The following is a 26,992-nucleotide window of genomic DNA, read 5'->3' on the forward strand; positions in this document are numbered from 1 at the left end:
TATTGATTTTTCTTTTGCTATTTCACGGGACATACATGGGCTAACTTTGGTGGTCACAGCAGTTCTGCAGAGCTACTTCAGAAGATTCGTCCCCTTTCTAGATACGCTGTAGGGACATTAGCCTCCTCTGTGGGTATGAGCTGCCTACCCAGAATCTATAAGTACTCAAGAGGGAGTGGTAAGCCATGCATCCTCACACATCACTGAGGTAAGGAAAGGGGGGGGGGGGGGGGAGGAAAAAACTCTCAATCACAATAGGCACTATCTAAAGCTTTGCCATGCTCTTGGGTCTCCGAGACAGAGATAAACATTCGCACCTTTTCATCTTCAATAAGGTGTGACGGTTAGGTCTCCCCCATCAGCCGAGTCATTTGCATGAGATGGATTGTGACTGCATCAGATTTGCTTTCCTTTTCTCCCCATTATGCCTGCGAGAGAATGCTAAGTGCGCTCGACACACTCCACTGCCTTAGAGTCTATTGCTCAGGGCTCACTGGGAGATAATAGAAATCCAAACATGGGAATTTGGGCAAAATTCTTTACACTACATTAAAAATGTAATTAATTTTTGATAACCAGATGTGTTCAAAGTTTTTCCTTTTTTCCCCAACACCGTCTAGCCTTTGGAGCTGTCAATCAGCAAACAATTAGCTTTGTGGTAATTGGATCGGGAGCTAGCACTGACAATGTGCTAGCTATTGCTAAACAGGGACGGCAGGGAGATAGCAGCGCAGTGTTATAAAGGCTGGGGTCATTTTTATTTAGTATTGTTCACTTTAGTATTGTCTTCATCAGAGACACATTTTGTATCGTGGCCGTTTTTCCCCTTTTTTTAAGCAGAATGATGTCAGTAATGAACTGTGTAATGAAAGTGCCTGAGACGGAACTGATTGAGAGCCATTCATTAGGAACCTGTTTGAAACGCTGCCTCACTGGCTGAACTCCAACAGGATTTTTTTTACTCCCAGAGGAGAGAAAATTTGAAAAATGAACAAGGCTAGCTCACATTTAATGCCAAACCTGGGCAATGATGCTACCTACTGAGCAGTAGTGGAATATATCATCTGACTTGTGGCTGGCTTATGACTCTCATTATTAACTAGTCTTAATTCAAATTAAAGGTGATAGTCAAGGAAAAAGAATAGTTCACTTATAAATGAGGAGACCGGCCACTGGTTGAAATATGAGTTCTGGTAAAGCTCAACATGGCGTCTCACAATTCAACAAAAAGACAGTCAGCTTGCTGATGAATTATGCTGCAAGTAATTGTGTATTTTTTTGCCAAATGCTATTTTTTGACCTTGCCAGCGTTTTTGACCTTCAGTTCTAAGTATTTTGTTCTCTCCCCAATCATAGAGATCAGAGCCTGGTATTGTGTGACTAAATATAATTGCCCGGCAATGTTGAAAAGATGGCTGCTGAGAAAAAAGACTTAAGGAATTTGGTACTGCTCCACATGGTGGCTAAACACTCATAAGAAGGCAAAGCATCAGCTTATGTTTTTACCAATAAAATTTGAGAAGGCCAAGCCCAGGGAAGTAAGTTTGGGAGAGTGCTAAAATTGAACCAGCTACAAACTCTTCAGTTTGCTAATCTCATGCTGAAAGGACACAATGAGAGGACAGCAAGACTACCTGAAAAGACATTTTCGGTTACAGTGTTAAACTGAAACTAATCTGAACGCCACAGGTGGAGGCAGAGAGAGAAAAAAAAAACAGATAGAGAAAGGTGTCTAGATGTAAAGGTCTTCTACACTATCAAGCTCAGCAGTCCTGACTCTCTTTGATGCAGGCTGGGGAAGTTCTTAAAAGAACTAGCTGTGCTATTCGCATTAACATAGAGGAGGTTAGCGCATCTGTCACACATCCCAGGGTCCGACAGGGCTCCATCTTAACCTTACATCAACCCTGCCAAGAAAGAGAGCCCCTGTAATGCTGCAGGCCTCACTATGCAGAGGTTACATGACAAATGGACACAATTAGCATTACTATTTGACTGCGAAGCACATATATCAACTCTTCTTCTTTTAATAATTAGCCACATCACTCAACGCTGTGACACTAAGCTACAACTTAAAGTGAAGCTGAGGGAGGGAGCGGAAAAAAAAAAAGTTCATTACCGGCAAAATGAGCAAAGAGTTCCAGCTGGGCTCATTATCTGCCTCGGACATGAAATGCATTTTAATTCAGACAGTGATAGCCTGCACTGTTACATAATTACTCTACACATCTATGGCCGATGGGAAAAGGGAATGGTTGCCTCATATCAAACCCATCATTCTGTCATTTTATCAACAAAATTACCAAATGAACTCTTGTTGAATGGGACGGCTTATGTTTGCGACAAGGTAAATGACATTTTTAAATGTCAAATCAAAGCGGAGTTCTTATCAAAAGCTTTTTCAGTCATGGTGCCTCAGTTTGAACCAATTATGCATATGCAAGAACACTAAAGTTGATTTGTCCTTTAGATTAGAATGCCATACACTTGGCATATTGATGCCAGTACTCACTAAACTGTAACAGTTACAATATGTCAATAGTCAATTCTAATATATATATACACATACAGTGTTATTGAAAAGCAGAAACAAAAGCAATGTGGATATTAACAGCATTCCCAACATGTGTGAGTGAGTCAGTGCGTGAGTATGTGAGTTAGTGAGTCACAAGCCAGGTCTATTAGGTTTTTGCACAACTGAGCAATTCATGAACGACTCACTACAAATGATCCAAAATTACTTAAATCTTAAAACCTTGTTACAAAAATGTGCATTTAATGTGCCCCACAATGCCAAATTGTATTTACCTTGGCATAGTGGAAAAATGAGAGTTTGGTAAATGGAACTGACAGACCATGAACCTCAACCACTGTTGTGTCCTTCTTTAAAAAGGAAATCCAGCATAACCAAAACAAGGCTGGAAAATGGGACTATTACAAAACCCCAAACTTCAATCATTGTATTTACATTCCAGCCTACTACAAAAAGTCCTAGTCAGAACGGACAATGTGGTAAACGCGAGGCTGACAGAGAAATACAGTGTTGTTAAAACTGAAGAGCAGCACATCATCTACAGACTCTTGCTAGTTATGAAAAAACAGGTTGCTCTGTGAACCAGGCCTCGTGACTGCAGCTTTTCCTGTGCCAGTGTCCTCAGAAAGGGGAGCTCAATGCTGGGCTAAATGCTAACACCAGCTGAGTGGCTTTTACCATCTCTTTCTCTATTGTCTGCTCCCTCGAAAACAAACTAGATTACTTTAGATGACCTGGAATGAAAACTAAACTCACATCAGAAGGGAAAGCACTGGCTTATATTTTTAGCAGTAAAGCTTGACAGAATGAAACCTGGGGAAGTGAGAGGGGGAAAGGCTAAAAGCTAACCAGTTAGAATCTCTTCAGTTGGCTCTTCAGTTGGCATTACGCTAAGAGGACATAACAAGAGGACAGCGGCACTATCTGGTAAGACGTAGGAATAATGACTGTGGTTTTGTTACAGAGTTAAAACTCAATATAATAATATAACAATCAGAGCAGAGAGTGTTGCTTCTTTTCCACAATCCCCCCATAAAAGGAAAATCAGTGTGTTGAAGTAAAAATAACAGGGTTGTAAAAAGCTTATTAAACAACATCTGAGCTTGTCTGAGCGCCCCATCACATGCATCTCATGAGTCACATGCTCACTATTTATATCAAACAGCAACTTAGAATATTCAATAAATGCATTTTTGGCACCTAAATGTTACTAATAACAGACTGAATATTTACCCAATAAACGCCAGTGAAAGGACGTAGTCAGAGTTGACAGATATGAGCCAATCACAGTCCTTGCTATGAGGGTACGGGTGAGGGTAGTTGGGCGAGAGGATGAAGCCAGAGGAGCCAGTCAGATTCCCACCACACGGAGCTGAGAAAACACAGAGGATTCGTATCAGGAACATATGGGCATATGTAACTGTAACACGGAGGGTCTCCCTCATTAAAACACACAGCCGGACCAGCTGCATACCCCAGGACCTCAGCACAGGAGAGGTGGAGTGGAAGCAAGCAAAGCAGTGGAACCCAACCTCTCCTGCAATAGCGAACCTGTACAGCTCTCACAGCCCTACTGAAAACTACTGCGAGAGTGCAAGAGAGGGAAAGAGAGAGAGAGAAATGGGGAGGTGGTGGTGGTGGTGGTGGGGGAGTCGGAGAGTGATATATAGAGAGAGGATAATTAGCTGCAAGCACATGAAAGGAAGTAGCAAAACGTGTCTCCTCTACATTTTTCTGCTTGCTACTGAAGTATCTTTGAAAATAGGAAGGCAATCCAAATCTCGTAATTTGATATTCATTAATTTTAGCGCACTTTCGCGTCGTCAGGATGATGACGGTTGCCTGAATGACTCTTCGCCTCAAGTGCTGCTTGGCTTTTACAACTTGAGAATCTTTTGACAAAAATGCAAATTACCAGACTGGAGGATACCCATGCAGAGAAGACACTTGAAACTAAATGTAATTTTTCAAGCTGAACGTATTCAAAGTCATGCTAAGTAACGCTGGGTATGACTAAGCATTCTAAGCTCGAAGAACCATTAAAAGCCGGGAGTTACGTAGGTATGTTCCTCCCTGAAAAGGCCTAATGTAAAAAAAAAAAAAAGCTATACATTGAAATCATGCACTCACAAGTCCCAACCCTGATCCTGGAGTATCCCTACCATGCACCAGCTTTCCTGCTGCAACTCATCCACTTCAACCCAGAAAGGCCTTGTTAAAGGGAATTCTACATGTTTTCCTAAATGTCTGCAGAATTAAATGCTAAATATCGTCACTGTCATGCAATACATGTGCTTCTAATTTTTTTTTTTTTTTTTTTTCAATAAATCTTCAGTTCTTTACATTGTGTCAGAATTCCATGATGACTGGGCCAATAGAAATACTTCAAAATTAGAATAAAACCTTTTTATCTTGACTTTCATTAAAAGATAACAAGGTAAAGTTGAATTTTGGGTATTTTGGACAGTTTTTTTGTGTGACAGCAATTATATGTAAACAAAGTAATTCAGAGTGGTGTGATGTGAAATTCTCTGTTGTAAGAAAAAAAAGTCAGAATTATTTACAATGGTGGTGATAGCAACCAGGTGTCTGTAGTGTTTAATACAAATGAAAACTATTTCTCAGTAAGTTATTACCTGAAATGATTATGAATATGCTGCCTCTTGCCTGAGACATTATTTCACATGTTTTTTGGTTTTGGTCTTCATCATCTTGTTTTCTATATAATTAGGATGGAGAGGTATGCAGGGTGTTGTAAGGCAAACAGGCATCCCAAAAACATATTTTTCTGATGTTCTTTATTTATTTTATTGTTTCTTTTACTAATTAAATCTTGATTTGTTTATTTCATACTCTCTCAATATTCCATTATCTTGTGTGCTTTGACTTAATGTATTTTAATTGGTTCATTTACATCTGTTGATTGTCTTTTAAGTTTACTAAGTTTACCATATAATTAATTTTTGTTATTCATGCATTTTTCTTCCAATCCCTGCTTATTGTTAATGCTTGGCTACATTAAAAATATATTCAGTGTATTTCCAAGTGAAAGTAAAGGTTTAATAAAATTGATTGATATGAATCATTTGTAAAATCGATTTTTTTAAACAGTTGAATTTGATAGAAAGAAGTGTAATAGTTTGACACCAAATAAAAGTGTTTCATAGATCTGTATTTTTAAAACCAAGAGCTATTTCAACTATGTGTAATAAACACTCACCTATGCAGACAGGTGGGCTGGGCTGCCAGTAGTAGCGGTTTTCCACCTGAATACAGGTAATCTTCATTTCACCCTGGAGCTCATATCCTGGGTCACACTGAAAAGTCACAGTGTCGCCAGGCTCTCTTCCATCTCCATTACGACTGCCATTCATGGGCACTCCTGGATCTCTGCAGGCGGTGGCCACCGAGCCTGCCAATCACAAACAAAGCCAATTAACAAGAGTCAGTTCACCCTGCTTAGATTGGGCAATATGAGCCGTCAGTCAAAACGAGGCCGCAGACACCACAAGAACCAAAACTGTCAATTAGGACAAAGAAACACTCGGATCACGCCTGTCAGTTTAAGAGGATGAAGCCTGCTAATGATACATTACTACAGAGGAATTAATCACTAACCAAGGCTGCTGTTATTAAACCTGTCAGTCAAAAGTGAGACCTGGGAGCTGTTAAAGTGATAGGACTCACTGGAGAACTCGATGGCAAAGCCAGACTTGCTGATGTAGAAGTCAGTCTCAAACTGGATGGTCACCAGGTTGAGGGTGCTGTGGATGCCCTCTGGCAGCAGAGAGCCACTCACTTCCCTCAGAGACATCTCGTTCTCGGGAGGGCCGTCCCATACTTTCAGGATGTCGTGGGACGCTTCCGTATCGAAGGCCAGAAACTGCAAACTGTTGGAAAGTACGGTGGTAAGACAAGAGCACTACAAACATTTATTAATAGTGCCTACCTTTCTCTGGCTTAATTACTGCAGTAAACTAAGTGGTAAGCTTTTCAGACACCTTTGTTGAACCAAATCTTCTCCACAACATTTTATGGGTCTGAACAGTGTCCAGTGCTCTGAGACTTCCCACCGGATGGTATGCAGTTACTCTTAACCTACTCTTTGATGAATGGTTTCTGACAGATTGATCTTCTAATCTAATCTTCTTGGCATACTATGCAGATATGACGTATTTCATTTCAGATGCAGATAAAGTGATCTGGTTTATACCTGGATAAAAACTGACAACAACACAAACTAAAATAAATAGTGTGTATAAATTAAATGTATGTAACACATTTGCCTTTTTTTAGGTAACTAGTTTAGGCAAGAACTGAGGTAATGTAACACACATTTTGTTCATTTGCAACCACTTTTAAATCCTGTAAATATAATGTGCCTTTTTCAGTGTAGAGTTTTGTCATTCAAATCCTAGTGCTACAGTTACAAAAAGCAGTGAAATTCTTTAGGGGCTGTCCAGTCACATGTAACAACAAGCTAAAAAGATATATATGGCCAAAGGGTTTGGGACACCTGGTCATTTGTTCCTTTTTCAAGACATTATAAGCATTAAAAAATGAGGTTATCCTCCTTTAGTTTGAAAGTAACTGTCTCTACTGCCCTCTACTACATTTGGAGCATTGCTGTGAGCGACAAGAATGTTAGCAAGGTCCGGATGATGGATGATCTCCACCACACCTCATCCCCAACTCATCCCAAAAGTATTTAATGGAGCACCAACATACCATCATTCCAGAGAACACCGTGCCACTTCTCCAATGCTCAATGCTGGGGGGGATTTATACCCTATAGCTCATAATCTGGCATTAGGCATGGTCATGTAAATATATAGGGCTAGAAATAATATACAATAGACAATATATATATATATATATATATACAATAGAAATTTGAGGTGAGCAGCTGGTGTGCAATGTGCAATTCCAATGCAGTTCCAATTTAAAAGAACACTAAGATACCACACAGCACAAAATGATTTTCTGCCTTGTCTTATTGTAGGTTTCTAAGTCATACAACTTTTGATGTAGTAAAAAAAAAAGGAGTCCTGGACTTCAATGAGCACAAAAAGATCAGAATTCTACCCGCTGCCGAGACACAACAGACAGAAGTACCTTCATTTTACGTTATCGCCAACATTGAGCCCTGGGGTGCAATAATTGCGTGATACTATTGCATCGGCTGCCTGAGCTGCAGCTCTTCATAATAATTTCACAAAATGGCCTGAATGAGACATCAGTGGGCAGATGAAAAAGTAATGAATGAATATCTGATTTCAGACAGGCTTTTGCTGCCGTGAGAGTTCGCAGAAGGATAAATTATCTCGCTTTCAAGGTTGTGGCGCTTTTGGCTTGGTGCAGCTGTAACGATTGGATCTGTGAGCGGCATTTTAGGCCTCATAATGGCTTGGGCCGGTCAGGCATCACAAGTGGAAAACAGAGAGATTTGTGAGGTCAAAATGAACTCTCCTGAGGCCTCACTGTCCCCATACAGATGAGATATTGACGCTCGTCTTTGGCCTGTAAGTGGCGTATCAATAGTTAAAGAGCTCTGGTCTGAGGCCGTGGCCATGTATATGGTTTGGAGTCTGCTGGGGTTGGCGGAGTATTGATTTAGAAGGTGTGGAGTGGTGGAGCATGGTCTCTACATGCGTGAAGGAATGCTGATCAGCACCTGACGATGTTGCCAGAGTCCACCTCGATGACCCAGGTGCAGCGCAGGTTGTTGTCATAGGGGAATGGGTAGCCGGGGGACAAAATCCGCCCAGACGATTCCCCTTTAAAGCGCCCCCCACATTCAGCTGGATAAAGAGAAAGGACAGAGACAGGCAGAAGATGAAGAAGGACGAAGCAGAGGGGGATTCAGAAGAAGAAAGCAGAAGGGAAATAAAAGACAGTTAGAAGATAAGAGATCAAACATCTGTGATGTTTTTTTTTCTCCCAGTCTCACATTCACGCAAACACATCACGCCTCCCGAAGCTGTGCTCAACTCCTCTGAAATAATTAGGGGCGGCTGGAAAACAAATAACACAATTGGAGCAGCAGAATTCAAGGCAGCGTGAATCATCCGCCTTAATCAATACGGCCCCGTGAGAGCGTGTGAAGACTTCAGTCAGCACCAGAAATGCACACCCGCTCTCTCTCTCTCTTCCTCTCTCTCTGTCTCGCTCTGTATCTCTGTCTCTCTTCCTTAACATGCCACTGGTTAGCTCGTACCATGGTCATACGTTTTTTTCTGCATCCATCAGCACACAAACAAGCCACAGGCCCATCATTAAGCCTCCTGATAGAATCCAGAGGGGCCACTACAGCTTTCCTTACCCTGCCATTATTGTTAAGCTGACATACTGTAATTTGAGAGGTATTATCAACAGCATCCTTTTACTCTACTATTTGAATGTACTTTCCAATCTAACGGCCTTAGTAACAATTCAGCCCTGCAGTGGAAAAGAGGCCAAAGACTGCTGTGTTTTATTAAGCAGTACACACTGATCAGCCACAACATTAATGCCACCTGCCTAAAATTATGTAGGTCCCCTCTTGCAGCCTGTTGAGGTATGAAATCCACAAGACATCTGAAGGCGTACTGTGGTAAAATGTTCACAGTCACCTGGAGCGAACCCGTTTGATGAGGAATCGTTGTTTACAGGAGAAGAAATGGAAATGATGTACGTGTTTGTGTGATTTTTACACAGGAGAGTAAAATCCAATCTCATCTGGTCACACTGGGGGCGCATTATAATGACGAGTGTAAACAGAATCCGGTCACAGTAGATCCAGATACTATCCAGACACAAAACGCATGGCAATGCCATGTGTAAACAGGCCCAAGGGGTGCCCAGAGCTGGTCCTGGTGATCTACCACAATGCAGAGTTCAGCACCAGCCATTATCTAACACACCTGATCCAGGTAATGAAGGCCTTCTGAAGCATCTAAATATTAGAGCTAGGTGTGCTGGAGCAGAACTTTCCAGGCTGACAGACCTCCAGAAGCAGGATTGAGCACCTCTGCTTTAAAGCCTGATTCTCAGTGTAGTGTTCCCACTCTTCACTCCATTACTCTCATTAGTTAAATAATAGTTTCATAGAATTTACAGAATAATTCATAGTAGTAATAAAAGAGGTATTCTGAGTTTTTTTTGAGAGACTAATAAAAATTCTGCTTAATGCAATGCCTGATTTGTCTGAATTATAAGTATTAATATTTAAATAATAGTGTAAGACCATTAACTTCAAAGCTTAATACCTGAAACATAACCCTGCATTTTAAAGGGTTAATATGAAACAACAGGGTTAATGCCTGAGTTTAAGAAGGATCTTTAACCGTAGCTTCTTTCTTCCGTACCATTTTTAATTCCTCCTCCCGAATCCCTTGTTTTCTCTTCCCCTCTCTCTCCCTTAGTGCACGGTTTTCAGTAGGTGGGCGTTGCTTGTTAATGGAGTCCACATCAGCATTTTCTTTCAATAAGCCTCATTTGCATAAGCCATCTACATGACAAACAATGGACGCACAGTTCAATGAAGCCTGAATAACGGGGTTCAGATCGCGACTTGATTAATCTGAACATTAGAGTGGCTTTTTAGACACCCGGGCTCTAGCAGCCTCCCTCTAAACCAACACGCGGTCGTGCTCATCGCTCATCACGGCAGCTGCTCAATCACACGTCAGCGAACGTTCACGAGCACTCAATCACCCCTGATTGGCCACTCAGAGGCGTTGAAAATCCCGGCAATGGGCTGGAGAGCTGATGGAGATTTCAGTTTGAGGCGCCGACAATTCTGTGTTTTCCCAACTTAATTATCACGCCATGACAGGATGAGCCGTGTAAGGGCGGAGATGCCGACTGATGTGTGACCATGATCTAGTGTGATCTAGCTCCTTAACCCACTTCACGCCATTTGAGAAATGTCCTAGTGTGCATTTTCTCCCCTTTCATTTTCCTTCTTAGAAAAAAAGGTCTCACAGTGGATATAGATGGAAAAAAATGATTAAATATTTTATCTGCAATAAAAAAAGATCACAAAAGGTCACACCAAATGACCCGCATTTTCCCGAAGTCTAAGGAAATAAAGTAGCCCCCCACATTATTAAGCATCTATTTTTAATGCTGCTCAATAAGTCTATCTCACAATTTTAGTCTGAAGACTTCAGCGTTGGTCTAGTGCACTCTCCATCTGAAGGCAGAAATACTGTACTTCATTAACATGAGTAGGAACAAACATGACCCTGCTTCTGTCCTATTTTAACAAGAGCACTGTCTTGTGGGCCAGACAGAAGAGTCTGTGCACTGTCACAGGTTACAGCTACCAAATGGCCTAGGGAAGGGATTCGGACGAGAGCTTTGCGGCTAATCGTTCCTCATTAAAACCAAATCTAACACAGAGCAAATCTGATCGTGGGTCAGTGGGCATACCAATATCTGACTCTTCCGAGGCCAATTCCTCCTAATTACCATCAATCAGGAAAATGAAGGAAGTAATAGCTGCACACGGCCCTTTCTCAACCCCTGTGTGCCGGGTGCAGCAAGGAATCGCCTCTGCAGCTCACTTGGGGCCCCATTTCAGCCCCACCGCTGCATTCAGAGATCGCTTAACAATTTGAAATGTTCAACACGGAGCACCGCATTGAACCCTGATGCCGAGATGGGACGATGATTGCTAATTCCACTAACACTGGCCATTTATATTCACCTAAGAAATGCAAAGCCCTGCAACTTTAAAATAAAGTTCTATGAAGAGGACATGATATGGAATTAAACTATTTGGATTAGAGGTTGTTCGAGCTGCAGTGTGGTGCTTCTTCTGTAAAATAGCAAAGGGGGTGAGTAGTGCTGCAGGTTGTTGCTGGGCTAATGCTGCAGCGGCGCTAATTGCAATGAATAGGTGGGACTGAAAGTGGCCCTGGCTTCATGAAAGTAGGGCAATGGCCTGTCTGAGGCCTGATATTGAGTATAAGTGTTAGAGCAGTAGACAGTGCACATGTGCTGAGACTGTTAAGCAAAGTCATTGCTAATTGTTTGATATGTTTGGGGTCAAGGTGTTTACCTTCTCATAAGGTTGTAATTTGCTGCTGTACTGGATGATACCTAGATTACTATAAAAGCTGGGTGAGAGAAATTCACAGCAGTGATAAGTACAGTTCAGTAATGCTAATGCTAACATTTGTTTGTTACATTTTGTTAAGCAATTTGTCCAACAATCACTATTTTATGCCCATTGATAACACCTCTGCTGTTCCAAACCCAGCTAGTGCGCCCCCTAACAGTTTAAAATTCAGTTCTACTGCATTTGTAACTCATAAGTTGTAACTCTATTTTCCCACTATTGCGTAGAGGTGGGTGATGACTTTCTAGAAGTTGGCGCTCCTGTTGGTTGGTGCGTTGACATACAAAACAGGAAAGCCTCAGACTGACTTCCATCTCTCCTTCCTGCAAAGCCTCGCCTTCACAAGCTTGTTATCGACCTCCTTACATGCATTTCACACTTTCTTAAGTGTTACTAGATACAATTATAAAGTAATGTAATTAAAACAACTGTGATAAAACCTGAGGTTGTATTCAAATAAATAATTAATTACTCCTCATCATTTCTGTTATTTTAACACCATGCTTAAACCAATTAGTTAAACCAGGCTCAACTGAGTGCAAACCAATGTGCTGCTGTCCTCATGGCTCTTTCTTAGCATTTTGATTAGATATGTAAGGATTATTTTTGCTTACAGAACTCTTCAAGAAAACACCCAAACACCATCTGCAAGGCCAGGATGCTGCCGCTTACCTATGCAGGATGGCAGAGGGTTGTCCCAAGCACGCCTCTCTCCAGTCATACATTTGAGCACACTGCTGCCGTGCAGTGTGTATCCGGGGTTGCACTTGTAGGTGATGGTGCTGCCAGAGAAGTGGCCCTGGTCATTCACCTTGAAGCCAAACTGGGGCACGCCAGGATCCTCACAGTGAGAGAGCTCAAAACCTGAAGAGACAGTAATGAAGTTAAACTCTGATAAAACATACAGCTCACTATCACAGACCTCTGGGAGTGTGTATTCTGTCTTCACGCTAATAAATGGCATAAACATCATTTCTGGATCAAAACTACACTACAAATTAGCAGTTCTCAAACTTGTCCTCAGGGTCCCCTTGAAGAACCACTGATCTGAGCTATAAATGCTGAGTTCAATCAAAAAGAGTTGGGAAATCCATTGCCTCACATTTTGCAAGAAAATGAACACTACCAACACTACTATTGGTTTATAAAGCCTAAAGGTGGAGGTCAAAAGATTACATTCCTGAGTATTATTTGCATGATTTTAGACAGTGTCCTTCCTCCTCCATTTATTTAATGTTTATTTACATTTGCAGGTTACACCTCATCTTATCACATCAGACAGGCTTTGCTATTTTTAAACATCTGACTAAGAAAAGCTGTGGCATTGAGAGAAAATTACATTTATGATACAACACTCTGTGAAACCATGTCCAAGAAAGAGCAGACATAAATTTACTTAAAACTTATGTTTTATGTAGGGTAATTTCACAGTCAGGAGACCTCAAATGATAAGGGGAATTCTTAGCAACATTAATGAGGAGGAACACTGACTAAATATCTTACACAATATTTAAACAATTAGAGCTGCAGCTCATTTGCTAATGTTTTTGAGGCTTGACTCAATAAGTATTGTTGATCAAATTAAGATCTTTTGACCAACCAAAATTGAGTTAATTCAAAAAAAAAAAAAAACATGACGTTACTAGTTAAAGTGAGCCTGCCTTTAAGTTTGTCGCAGTTTAGTCTGCTCAAAATTAAGGAAACTTGCTTTAAACATTGCAGTAGAATATACAATTTATATATTTGGGTGAGATCAATTAGACTAATGGGTGACCTGTCCAGACCACTGTTCAGAACTATTACACTCGGCCTTTGGGCCATTTATTATCATGACCAATAAAACTTGTCAGCATGTCGTATGACGTCAGAGCTGAACTCAAGTCATTAGGGCGATCATTATGGGTGAGAATTTGCGCTAGGTTCTCACTGTGTAGTGCAGGCAGGGACGATCCCTTGCTAAGCAGGCAGAACAATTAAGATTAAGTGCTCGGTTAATGGAACTGCATCCAGAATGGCGCAGGCCCACTTGCTGTGCAACACTTGCTATTAACTTCAATAATCATTACTCTTGTTGGTACTCTCATTGTGGCACCACAGTGCAAATGGCAGGAAAATCAGCCAAAGCACAATCGGCTTTGCTTTACTTTCGAAAAACCCAACAATCACTCCTCGCTAATGATTCTTATTTGCTCATCTTTCCCAGGTTTCTTTTGGAAAATAAAGACTCACCTTGTGACACATAAGCATTATGTAACAATGACCTGGACAGGTATCACTTAACTGACTGCACATAGGAATGGACCCCTTAAAGCCAGCAGCACCACCAGTCCATAGCTATTACACTGCATGTGGAGTATGGCCAGCCATGACAGCCTCTGCCTCTCAAAGCAGCCTAAACCACTGCTTTCTGCCACCTAGCCTTGATTACGAGTTGATTACAGGTCATTGTCTCATGGCACTTTCTCTGGTGGCACAAAAGACTCGACTACATAAAAGAAGCCATTTTAATCCATTTTCATTCAGCCCCTTGTCCTCATTTGGTGGCTAAATTACAGCTTCTGGGTGAGCGGTGGTGGCCTCACCTTCTCGCAGCTTTCTCTGACCTTTATTATGCACTCAAATGGCTAATCCTGCAGGTGGAATGGAATCGCAGACAGACAGGGATTTAGTCGATTTTAAATGAGATAGCTCACCAGCAGGTTAATGCCTTCTCCCCCACTGGAACTAAAACCCTGCCGAATCCCACGCGGTGGACACAATAGTATTAAACCCAGCCAAACGTGGACCGGATGCTTGCTCAACTGCCTTTGTGCGGACGAAGGCAAGGTCAGTGAAGAGAGCAGCCTGTTCTCCCAGTCCACTCATTCGTAATCCCTCTGAGCTGGCTAAAGCTTCATGTGTTTCAAGTGCCCTCTTGCTTTCTGTAACTTTCCTGCATGGAGCTTTGTGTGGATTGCATGCTATTCATGAAAAAAGCAGGGTCAAATGTTATTGAAAATGCCAGGGTCGTTCCTATTAAAATTACTGCCCCGTTTCCCCCTGATTCCGCTATACAGAGTCATATTTAAGATATTCTTCTCTGTGAAATCTGTGTGCCTCACATAATCTGTTTGTGTGTGTGTTGGCATTCATTCAAGATACACCAGTAAATTAATTAAGGCAACTCAAACGACTCCAGGGAATGGACTTCGTTCTGACATTTTGAATAAACTCACCCAGTTTTACCACCACAGTTATCTTAGGTACACAGTTGTCAAACAAATATATGCTCAGCTGACACTGACCCATATTTTTCAGGCTTTTAAGAAAAAACATCTTGATCTAGGATCAGCTCACTCCTGTTTAGGAAGTGCAGAGTAAGGGGAGCACAAGCAACCTATTAAACTACTTCCCTTACAGGCCCTACACCAGAATAATTGTACTAACTCTTTCTTTTCTACTTTATGCTCTCTCTCCCATGTCCTATGTCTCTCTTCTATGGCCCCATCTGTAGTTGGGTGCTGCTGCCTGACTACCCTCTGGTCCAGGCTCTCCCACTGTGTTAACTCACCAATATTTGTCACAATCTTCCTAACCCATTTGTTTTTTCCTTCCTTTCTATTTTCTTTGTGTCTCATTGCCATGTTTTGAAATGCCCTTCTCCAACCCAGCTCTCCGCCACCCTGCCGCCTGATGTGAACATGCATTCAACCCACTGACAGGATACAGCACATTGAAATTCCCACTTTAGATTACTAACAATGTAAATGCATTGTAGAGGATGGACATTTTATTTATTACAACTGAATTGAAATTGAAATGGTTTAAACACTGAGCCTTAAAAACAACCTGTACCAATCACCACCCTGCTCCAGCATGTTCCTGTCATATGCCTTGAGGAAATCTTGGAACTTCTTCAATTTCATACTGTGAAGGAACCTCTTAAGAACTTCAAGAAAATGTTTTTCCAAAGAAAAAAGTTAATTAAAGGTTCTCAGCTCTTCAAGGAGCTTGTATTTTTAACACCCTTTTTTTGTACTCTCATCTCCCAGCTCTAATCTAAATAGCAGATTACACAACAACTGCACAGATACTTTTCCTCAAGTATTGTGAAAATGTTTCAATTGTAAATCCAGTCTACTGAATCACATTGCACATCAATACACTCCTAGTACAAAATGTGAAGGTTTGAGAGATTAAAAGACATGTCTGAGGACTGAAAAGGCATATCTGCTCCAATTGCACAGTATAAAAAATTCTTCTCTTCTCTGAAAAGCCCCAGAGATGTCTAGAGGGGGAATACTCTGAAAAGAACACCCTGCCTACAGTAAAACTTGGTGGTGGCTCAGTGATGCTCTGGGGCTGATTTGCTTCAGCTGGTACTGGAACCCTGCAGTGTGTGGAGGGCAAGATGGATTCAATCAAGTATCAGGAAATCCTAGGAGAAAACCTCATGCCATCTGCATTGTCGAGTTGACTGACTTGAACCCCATAGAAAATATTTGGTGAAATTTCAAGAAGGCGGTTGCAGCACACAGACCCAATAATATTACTGAACTGGAGGCCATTGCCCATGAGGAATGGGCTAAGATTCCTGAAGAACTCTGCCAGAAGCTGGTGTCACATTTTGCAGAATGTCACAACAGCAGAAGAGTGCTCTAAGTACTAAGGAAGCTCGTTGTGAAGGCGCTGAAGAATCCTGAAACTGCAGTAGTTATTCAAAGTGGCATTTTTTATAGTGCTTGTTATAATAAGTGTGTTGAGCTATTCAAATGGTTTGATGGTTTATTGGTGCAATAAAAAGTTTGCAGCTGAAAGTTTAAATAGTATTGATATGGCTTGAAATGTTCAGAATCCATACGCATTGATGTATCTGTATTTTCAACAACACTACTGGAGGCTTGAGCTAAATAAATTTGGACAAGGTGTTGTATGAGGCAATAGCAGGTAAAGGGCTTACTAGAGTACACCAGCTTGAAGCCCTCCCCCGTAGCTTCAGCATCAGAGAAGAACTCCAACCACAGATGGTTGGAAGTACTGATGAGGGTCAGGCCCAGCATGGCTGAACCTGTGAAGGCTCCCAGCACGTGGGCAGTGTTGTCTTTCCCATCGTAGATCTGTGAGGCACAATGGAGCACAAAAATAACTGCATAGACAAAGCCAAGTAAGACAACAACAGGAGAGCACAGACAAGCTGAAAAAGGAATGGAACCTGGTCTAAATAGGCTTGCTCCTCTGGAAACATGATGGGATGCTTTGGTGGACAGAGATAATCAGCATTAAGTCGAAGAATAGGTTTATTCTAGTGAGCTGCAGCAAATTTCAGAAAAAAAACATGAGTAGGTTTCTTTGATCATGCTACATAAGCCCCGCTATTCAACAACAAACAGGTTTATTCTGAGGAATTCATTTTGACCATCTCTGCTGCCGCGCTGATATACAATGAGAGGCGATTAAAATGTAAGTGTCTCTCGAGGTTGTTTCAGCCATCCAATGCCAATTTCAGAGGAGCAGACAATAAAAATGTAAAGCAAATTTCAGGGAACGCAAACACAAACACAGACACATTACGTATGCTAATGCTATGACTGTAGAGAATCCTCATATAAATGCTTTTCCTGGCCAAGAACTGTGCAGAGAAAATGAAATTACCTTCAAGATATCCCCTTGGGCCAGATGGAAGGTTCGAGCAGATATGTTGATTCCTTTCCCAGCCTGCACCTGGATGCTGTAGATGCACTCGTGGTTGTTGTCGTAGTTCATGGGATAATTTGGTGACAACAGTATCCCCTCATTGTTGATGACAGATGAGCCGCATTCAGCTAGAGAGGAGGAATAAAAACATGGAGAACATTGGTGGGGGGGTGCAGTATCGCAGTAATCGAAATGCCAGCTACCATCATTATATCAAGATATTCTATTAGACTACCATTATATACGTCACATTTCATCCTATAGCGCTACGGGCAAGCTCCTAAGTACACCACATGGACATTTGGCGATAGCAAAAAGCTTGTTATGCGAGTCTGTCATTTTCAGGCAGATTGATGTCGACAAGGCAAAATGTGCAGCGATGGTGAATCTGAAAAGCGCCGTCGGGCTGAGCAAAGTGCCGGCACTCAGATTCGAAATTCCGCATCATCCAGCGGGATGCGGGGCTGACAGTGAACAATTACAGTCAAAGGTAGAGTTAATGGAACAACAGACAGTAAAAACAGATGTATTAATACCCATCATGCATCGTGGCAGGGGAGTGGGGAGGCACATAAAGCAACACAGCCAGGCTGATTTATTTAATGCCCCTGCGCCGTTTCCCTCTACACTGTGCCATGTTATGACGATATTACCAGTGTCATATTTTGAATAAATCACTGCTGTTACTGCCTCCATTTAGTAAATTACCTATACACGCTCCCCTCCCAGAGCCGGCCTAAGACATGATATGAATTTGAACTGAGCTCCACTCTCTCTCTCCCGCTCTCTCTCTCTGCCCTTCCGCTCACTTCCATTTTGGCAGCGGAGAAAAGGAGCTCTTGTTTAGAGTATTGCGCGCGACCCTGTGGACTTGGTGCTCCGACCAGCCTGCTGAATGCAATTTGAATAACTCAGACTATCCCCCAAGATAAAGCGTAGAAGAAGAGATACAAGAGAAAGCTCTGCAGAGTGCAGTGTGTGTTTGCCTCCCAGCTCGTTTTGGGGGGTAGGGGGGTTTGAAAGTGCTAGGGTATTTGACAAATAGGCAGGGGAGTGGGCTGGAACGGAATAGAGTTGAGTCAAGCACTTTGGTTTTCGGCTGCTCCCCCTGCACGCCATGTCGGAAATAATCTCAGCCTGCCCCTCCTTCTGTTCCAGAGTGGGACCCCCTGGTGGTCTCCAGTCTTCGACTTTTCACATCCAATCTGACAAGCAGCTCAAACTCAACCCTGTGCTTGGAGAGGGCCCTCAGACTCCTCAAAGTAGAATATTAATGCATTAAATTAGAAGCAAACAAGCAGGCACAAAGCCCAGTCGTTTGAGCATGGGTGGGTAGGTGGCCAATTGCGTCCGCAAATTTTTTCCTGAGCCAATCTAAACTTTTAGATAAGCCGCAAGATACATGATATGAGGCATGTCTCAACATCATTGCGCTCATCACTCTGTACATCTGGTCTGTTTTTCAAAATCTGTCTGAATGTTCTAGCTTACAGAGCACCCTGACTACACCAACACGCAACACGAAAGACAAAGGTAAGAGTCCGGACACTGTTAGCAGCTCAGTTGAGTGATTAAAGCTAAAAGCTTCACTTCACTAGAGAAGAGCTTTCGCTCCCATCAGTGGTCCATATTTACCTAATGTACCTAACATTTTAAACAGACTGAGTTTTTAAAAAGTGTGAGAACTCTATACTGTACGTATTACATTGTAGATTATTCAGCTGTGTGTGCGCTGACTACGGCTGCTGACTGTGCAACTTTGATTGTGAACATGAGCAGAATAGCGGGTAGCGCCTCAAACTCCACAAGCAATCTGTGGAAGCATCTAATCATGCTAATATGGACCTAATGGATAAAGATCTCCATGCTGAGAGGAGGAACCTCAAAATCACCCAAACAGAAAAGACTTCTCTGTTAGCTTTACATTATTTATTTACAAAGGTTTTATTTGGAGGCAGCTGCTCTGGAACCGTGTCTGCTAGCTGGTTTCTAGGTTTTCAAACAGCATTAGCCATTCATAATCATGTTAAACTGACCATAGGCAGGGACAATGACAATTATGTTTTGACATCAACTGCAGTGGAGAAATCCAGACCATGGTAAACATCAGCCACAGCACAACCAGCCATGTCATCACATATACAGCTGTTCTAGTTCGGCCTAGTCTTAAAGCCCTGTTAATGGGGAAGTAATGTAATTCAAGTGTTTTTAGTCGCGTCCTAATGCATCATGTCAGTCATTTTTACAGACTACACGCTCCTGTTTCAAAGATTACGGTATCTTTTGCCTTCTGTAAAATAAGCCATAAAAATAACCTAGTAATATTAATCCAATGTGAATCTACATGTGTGTAAATATTCCGCCATATCCTGTGCAAAAAGAGTATTTTGCTGCTTTTCTCAAGTATGGAGGCGCTCCGTGGCAATTCTCAGTCAAATCCCGAACACCCCCAAATGGCAGAGCATAAATCGAGTAGCCACTTGATTTATGACTAATCAGTCATTTATGCCGAGATTTCAAATCACATGCGAAACGGTTATACATTTTACATACATCCTCCGGTAAAATTTCATTACTCTACCTTCCCAATGTAAAACTAATCTAATCTGAATAGGGATTAAGACTACTAAAATTGCTTCTCTGCCTTTACAGACAATACTGGAACCTAGTTTGGTCCTATTCAGAACCAAGTTCTATGTATAAGCATCCATGAAGTGTGGGCATGCATGTGTTTACACTACTCAAGGGGGCAAATTTAAATGAGTTGAAGAGGACGTTCTCTGAACGTACTGTAGACGATAAGTTAGGTAAGACAGTGTTAAGAGGGCCATTACATTCGCCACCGTAACAGTGAGCATGAGTGTGGCTGCAGAGTGTGTTTAAGAAGGCTGGATATGAGTGAGTGAGCAGTGGGCGTGTAGCTGGGGAGGGCTGAGTGGCCCAGCAGTGAGCTGGTGGGAGCTGGAGAGACTGTGATACCTGCACAAACCTCTCAGCCATTAGAGGAATCCGTCAAGCATGGCAGAAAAGACCGGGCGAGAGAAAGCCTGCCTCAGCCAGAGAAAAGAGAGAGAGATGAGGCCTGCCTTTGCCATGAGTCTCCAAGGCGCCGTCATTATGGGCTTTAATCTCTGGTGTCTGCCATGTTTGCAGCCTAATGTTTAGGAATAAACGACCTGGCAAGGGCCCCGTCGTGAACTATTGAACCGCTTTGGGTTTGGATGCCTTGTATTCATCAAAGCATGCAATGACATTTTGCATTATTGTGCTTTCCTTACAATGCACGACCCAACATTCAATACATAATTAGTCCGTATTTAATTCAATGCAGGGTGATTTGCATATCTGGTTACTGCTGATATAAAAATAGGATTAAATATTAAAAAGCTACAGAAAACGAACAGCTACAGGTCCTAGGTAAAGGTTTTATGATACCATAAGCGGGCTATAATTTTATGGAGGGTTATTAATCAATCCAAGTTCTAAGACATTAGAAACCTTTCCTCTGTGCTCTGTAGAGTGAGCTGCTCTTTTTATGTGGAGAACAGATTTCATTAATCCAGTCACTTGGTGGCATGAAAGGCCGATCTGATAAGAACTGGTCCAGTCAAGGACAAACAGCTTTACTTTTCTTTGCTCTAGAACGTCATTTGTTGGGCACAAAGAGCGCGTCCCATGTGCTGACTGAAGCGATTTTCCCTGTCTCCTCGTCAATGCCTCAGCATGCTACTCAATTGGCACAGTTTTTTTGGAAGCAGCGCCGGAAACAAACATCTGCTGTTATCAGACAGCGCTATAGGTGAACGCTCATTGTCTGTCTGTATCGCAGTGTCTGGTTCTGGCGGATGTGTCTAGTCTGTCTGGAGGCTGCAGTGAACTGTAGCATTGCTCTAAGGGTGGCTTTTCTTTTTTTATGGACTCCATGGATGAATGTGTATACAAACTAAACTAGAATCGACTGTGAGGAAAAAATGAAACATGATGTTAACAATATTAAATATGGTTATTTCTCGATTTTCCATTTTCCAGGCCCCGAAGGCAGTGCTGTAATCTGCAGTCTGTCATTGCTACTGTTTCACTGTGTGTCACTGTGTTACGGCTTGAATAAAACAAATGGCTTCGCAGGCCTTTTAAAAAATGCAATCAAAGAGGGTTAATGAACTGACAGACACGGCCTTAGTCTGGAAATTCTTATATACATCCCGAACTGCCAGCTTTAAGTCTGATGTTCCCATTGGTACTGCGAAGAGTTAGTATTCTATGTATTCTAAGAAAAGTTCAAATCCTGAAAGCAACCACAATCACATACAGAATTCATTCAGCAGTTTCGTACTTTGCACACTGAAGTTGTCTGCTGCACAGTGCCACGCATTTCACATATGAACAAGCTGCCTCTGTATTACCAGAGCAGCAAAGATGTTCCTGTATCCTTTGCACTACATACTGTAGGCACACTACTCCATTCATCATCATGTCACTATCATGAAAGATACAGGACGCTAATTTAATTTTTCTAAATATTTCTCCCACCATTGCTTCGGTGGCCAACCCCGAGTCAAGGTAAACACCAAGGCACTCTACCTAGCTTACTTTGGAGCCTTCCTCATAAGTGGAGATGGATGGGGTTGTCACTAATGCTGATAAAAGAGGATCTCGGTTCTTACAACAATGTCATGCCATGGTGAATTATGGAAAACTGCATTAATCTTTAATTGTTTATTAGAGTCTTTGTGACTTTGTAGTTTATGAGGTTTAACTCTACACTACCTGAAATAACAGAACCATGGGCAGGTTCACAGGGAGTAGGAAGGGTTAAGGGCCTTGCAGAGCCCGGATATTGAACCCACAGGCTCACAGGTCATCAAAAGCCCGGTGCTCTAACTGTTGAGCCACCGCCACTCAAATAAGTCACCACTGACCAGTAGAAGGTATTATTTCAAAGGAGTTTGATGGTCCACCAAGCTAGTCAACCACTATGAGCAAGCTTATACACCAGTCTGAACACCATGACCAAGGTGGTGAACCAGCATACTCAAAGTGGTCGACCAGCAAAACCATCATCACCATGATGGTTCAACATCATGACCAAGGTGGCCAACCAGCATGACCACCATGACCATGCTGGTTGACCAGCATAACCAAGGTCGCAAACCAGTATGACCAACATGATCAAACTGGTTGACCCACATGACCAGTATGAGCAAACTAATAAATTGGGATGACCAGCTTGACAACCAGGTGGGCAAGGTTGGTCATGCTGATAGACCAGCTAGTCCATCAAACTTAAATAAAAACATACGTTATACTGTTCAACCAGTTTAACCAGATGGCTTACCAGCATAGGGTATGTTTTCAAATGCATGACCAGATTTTTAACGACCTTGACCATCAAGGATTATCTTAGACCATCTAAAACCAGCTACCAGCAAAAACTGGTCCTGAGTTGGAATTTCAGCAGGGTAGTAACTCTCAGTTAGTTCAGTTAGTCACTCTATTGGGTTTAATTGCATTGTGTTGTACTGGTTCAGCTTCTGGACTGCTCTTGCTTTGCTGTTATTCACACCTCTTTCATATTCGATTAAAAGTGAATTAGTACTTCTTTTTTATTTTTGATCTGCTACTTTAATTACTTAGTTTTAATAAACAATACCGTATTGTAGCATATGTTTAAGCCACTCCTCACAGTTCTGGACACATCAGTTGTAAAAGAGGTCAAAGAAGTAGTACTAGTAGTACATAGCATGTCTGACAAGTAAGGTATTTTACTGTAGCCCCCAGGCAAGCACATACTGTCAGGGAGGACCAGGATATTACAGCTGGACTGTAGATAAATAAAGATTACTGAAGCCACATTTCCTTTCTTTTTGTTAGAATAGCCTTTGTGCCAGGACTGCTCTTCACTAAACTAGCGTAATGCCTGAAGCCAAAGCTAAAATAGGATGGAAAGGCTCTCTGTGACCGGCCGTTTCATCAAGAGAATTCTGAATTTACTAGGGCTCTTGTAAACATGTGAAACAAGCCCATTTAAAACGGAGTGTTTGGGGGGGAAAACAAATCAATTTGGAATGCAACAGTAACACAGGCGAAGCGTAGAAGAAATTGCTTTATGATGGAATATGACCTTCTGATCCACCAGAAACCAAACTGAAGGAGAACGAAATCTGATGAATCTGCAGTGCAGTTCTTTTGGGTCAAAAGCTAAAATTACCCAGACAGATAATCAGGCTGGCTGAATTCTTCAGCATGATTTAAATTCCAAACACATCACGCCTGTTCTCACAGCACCACGGAAAAAGATGTGTTTGTGTGTTTGCGTGTGTGTGAGTGATTACGTGCGTCCATGTGTTGGGGAGCAGGTGCAAAGAGGGACCCAGTAATCACACACACACACTCGTATACACACAGTGACCAATCACACATACTTGCCTACCAAAACTACATACACACACACACCCCCACACACACCCACAACTACATATCTTTCTATCAGTCTTTCTATCAATGTTCAAAAATTAAAAATAATATTAGTCTTTTAATGTTAGAAGTCTTAGAGATCTTCTCTCTGGGCGAGAGACCTATAATAAAAACAGACAGCAGCAGGTGGATGAAAGGCATAAAGAATGTACACTCAAAGATTTTCTCACATTTTCTCGAAATAATTTTTGAACTCATGTCACTACAAGTGGAGATATTTTAGTATCATTTGCATTTGAGGATTTCAGTTATTTCATGCAGTTTCGAACTTGTGTTTACATATAAATAAACAAATTTAAATGTTCACACAAATATATTTGCAACAACTGAGACACACTTGTGTGTTTACCTGAGTTAAAACTAAAGTGTATACTGTATATAGCCCAATACTTATCCAATCTGATATCTGTATTTTTATATATAATAAAGCTACATAACAGAGGTGAAGCGTCAGACTACAGTAAAACCAGTCAAGTTGACTTTAGTATGTGCATTCTTTTGAAAACCATTGTATAGTACGGCTGGATATCGGCAAGAACCTGGCAGTACGATACGTATCACTATACAAGGGCCATCAAATTCAAGCCTGGCTGACAGATAGCCCACTTATAAACGTTTAGACAACAACATCTCGAGCCACTGGTGACTAATGATTGAGCGACTGCTGTTGAAAGGACAGGTTTTTTTTCCTCATGGTTTTGGATCTGTAACCCACTCGCTATGCTAGCCTGTGCTTACCTAGACCAGCTACAGCTTTACTGGGTATCAACCAGCTCAGTGCAGCTGCTGTTGACTTGCTGCTGAGCCACTGACACAAGTGTTAACTCTAAAAACTCTTGAGTGCCTGAGACAGCAAAGTGGAGCATGTTGGTGTTGGGAGTAACAGAAAGGAGAAATGAGACATGCAGTCTGGTATATCCAGGCTTAGATAAGTTAGCAGGCTAAACACCACAGCACAGACTGTGTTCCAGCTAATCGAGGCTCAAGTCACACCTGTTTAGAAGATAAAGCCTCATATCTGAAAGCACCACAACTCAGGAGTGGTCTTAAGAGTTATTGACTGTTTTCAGACACATTTACTTGACTGGTTCATCCAGGATTCCTTGGTCTGTCTTTCAGTTGAACTTAGTGTCTCGAAATTTGCCACACTGGGCTTGAGGTTTTTTCCCCACCTGTTTTCAGAGCATGACATCAACAATCAGTGAGCTCCCCAAAGCCCCCATCCTGCTTTTTAAACCCTGAACAAGATAGACACAGAACAGAGATTTGACACATTCTAATTTTGCGATACCGGCAACATTTTTGAATGCTGTGGTGTGCTGTATTACTGTTACCAGCCAAGAATAGCCCCAATAACTCCAAAAAGTAAACTGAATGAACTGCGAATAATAATAACTAAATTTCTAGACTTTAATCTGTTAATAGCTGCAATGCGTAGCTCTGACCTGAGATTTGTACATGTCCTGGATAAGCTGGTAAGTGATCACAGCATGATGTAGGATAGGCTGCCTTGACGAAGACGCTCAGCCCTGTTCCCCATTGTGAGAGACCTTTTCTTCGCCTGTTCATGCACTGTACCTTTACACCTGCTCTAACAAGCCATGTTACCCCTCTCTCTCCATCTACTCGGACCTACTAGGACCTACTCCGGTTATATGAGAGCCACATGTATGGCGGCCCTGATTTGACAGCTTTGCTGAACCCTCACCTCCTTGTCATCCGTGACTGTTTGATTCCCCTCTCTAGCCTGTCGTGTTGATCTTCATTGAGCATTAAAGCAGGATTAAGCTAGTGCAGACATTTTTGCCCGATGTTAATCAATGGAAATCCTTTTGCCATCCCTTTACCCTGAAATTAAAAGCAAACTGCTTAATGCCAGCATGAATCAGGCCTCTGCCACTCTAACTCCTCTGGGGAGTCTGATACCACGCTAAAGCCATCGCTCCAAAAAACCTGCTGTCAGCTGATGGAATATTAAAGGCAGCAATATTGACATGTTCTATAAGCGTGATAGGACCAAAGTTCATCCTAACTGCAGTGTAACCCAATTACACTGATTAGACCAGCGCCTGGCTTATCTTGCTGGAGTACGAAGCGAGGAGGGGTATTACATGAAAGAAAGCAGCAGGGCATCTGTGCATTGCTCTCTGTAGGCTGTGGAATCTGACAGGGTGAGCTCTAGAGGCAGTTAAATTCTCAAATCTTAAAAAATAAAGATGCCACAAGAGGTTCTTTTGGGCAAAACCACAGAAGAACCGCTCTTCAATGGATGGTTCTCCAACCATTTAGGGTCAGCTTAGGCTTCTTTCATCCAGGTTTTTCCTTTAACGACTCAATGATAGTGTTATTTATGCTACTGTGAATAGCTAAGTGAGTAGAAGATAAAGAGAGAAGATCTCCAACAGTATCAAGTGGCTGACAATACAAGGCCTCAGGAGCGGGAAAGGTAAGGACTCCTCTCAAAAGCATCAACACAGTACAACTGATTGCATCGGTACAGTGGCAAAAAGTGATGTGAAGCCTTTGGAAAAACCTGGATCTGGTCTGATAGCTGTCTAAATCATAACTGTAGACAAACAAAATCGGACTAAACTAATTACCTACAGTTGTAAATTTTTTCGTGTATTTTAGTAAGCACACTGACTCATTTTGAAGTTATTCAAGCTATTAATTCATTTTCATCCTGCAACATTATTAAAACATAATCATGTAATTACATATTCAGCTATATAGCGAGTTATGTAAGAAAATGCATTTACATTTGTTTTACACTTCATATTGACCTGCTTCCATTTTTTCTGTCCAGAAATGGAGAAATGCAAATGTTGCATTTTTTCACAAAACAAAACTGCAGGCACAGCAATGATACATTCATGAAATTCAAATCATAAAAAAACATCTCCTTTTCCAATCAAATCTGTTTAGTATCTGTACTGCCAGTAGAACATCACATTTTAAGGAGCTACAAAGGAGAAAATATTAGCTTTACAGTATATTTTGGTATAACCAATGACAACAAACAACTTTAAAGAAAAAGCAAAGTTGTACATAGTAAGCGTGCAGCGATACATGTATTTGCACCAAACTGCTACAACACAGAGGGTCACAGGTCTGTGTGCACAGTCAAATATTCTGTAGCATTTGGGTTAATGTGGTAATTTCACAAGCATGCTTGCCACCTGGGAATCCTAAACTGTAATCTGTTG

The 26,992-nt window shown here is 41.7% G+C and overlaps 1 protein-coding gene across 1 annotated transcript in view; it reads right to left on the minus strand.

Moving 5' to 3' along the window:
• The window catches only part of csmd3b (CUB and Sushi multiple domains 3b), a 548,309-nt gene that overhangs the window by 156,722 nt on the left and 364,595 nt on the right, over window positions 1-26,992 (minus strand). Inside the window, exons 22-28 of the mRNA XM_072674465.1 lie at window positions 17,271-17,440; window positions 16,579-16,735; window positions 12,312-12,503; window positions 8,208-8,334; window positions 6,221-6,423; window positions 5,754-5,945; window positions 3,767-3,905 (exon numbers count right to left, since the gene is read on the minus strand). Coding sequence (XP_072530566.1) covers window positions 3,767-3,905; window positions 5,754-5,945; window positions 6,221-6,423; window positions 8,208-8,334; window positions 12,312-12,503; window positions 16,579-16,735; window positions 17,271-17,440 — 1,180 coding nt within the window. The remainder of the gene's footprint in view (window positions 1-3,766; window positions 3,906-5,753; window positions 5,946-6,220; window positions 6,424-8,207; window positions 8,335-12,311; window positions 12,504-16,578; window positions 16,736-17,270; window positions 17,441-26,992) is intronic.

Source organism: Salminus brasiliensis, chromosome 3, assembly GCF_030463535.1.
Source record: "Salminus brasiliensis chromosome 3, fSalBra1.hap2, whole genome shotgun sequence".
NCBI lineage: Eukaryota > Metazoa > Chordata > Actinopteri > Characiformes > Bryconidae > Salminus > Salminus brasiliensis.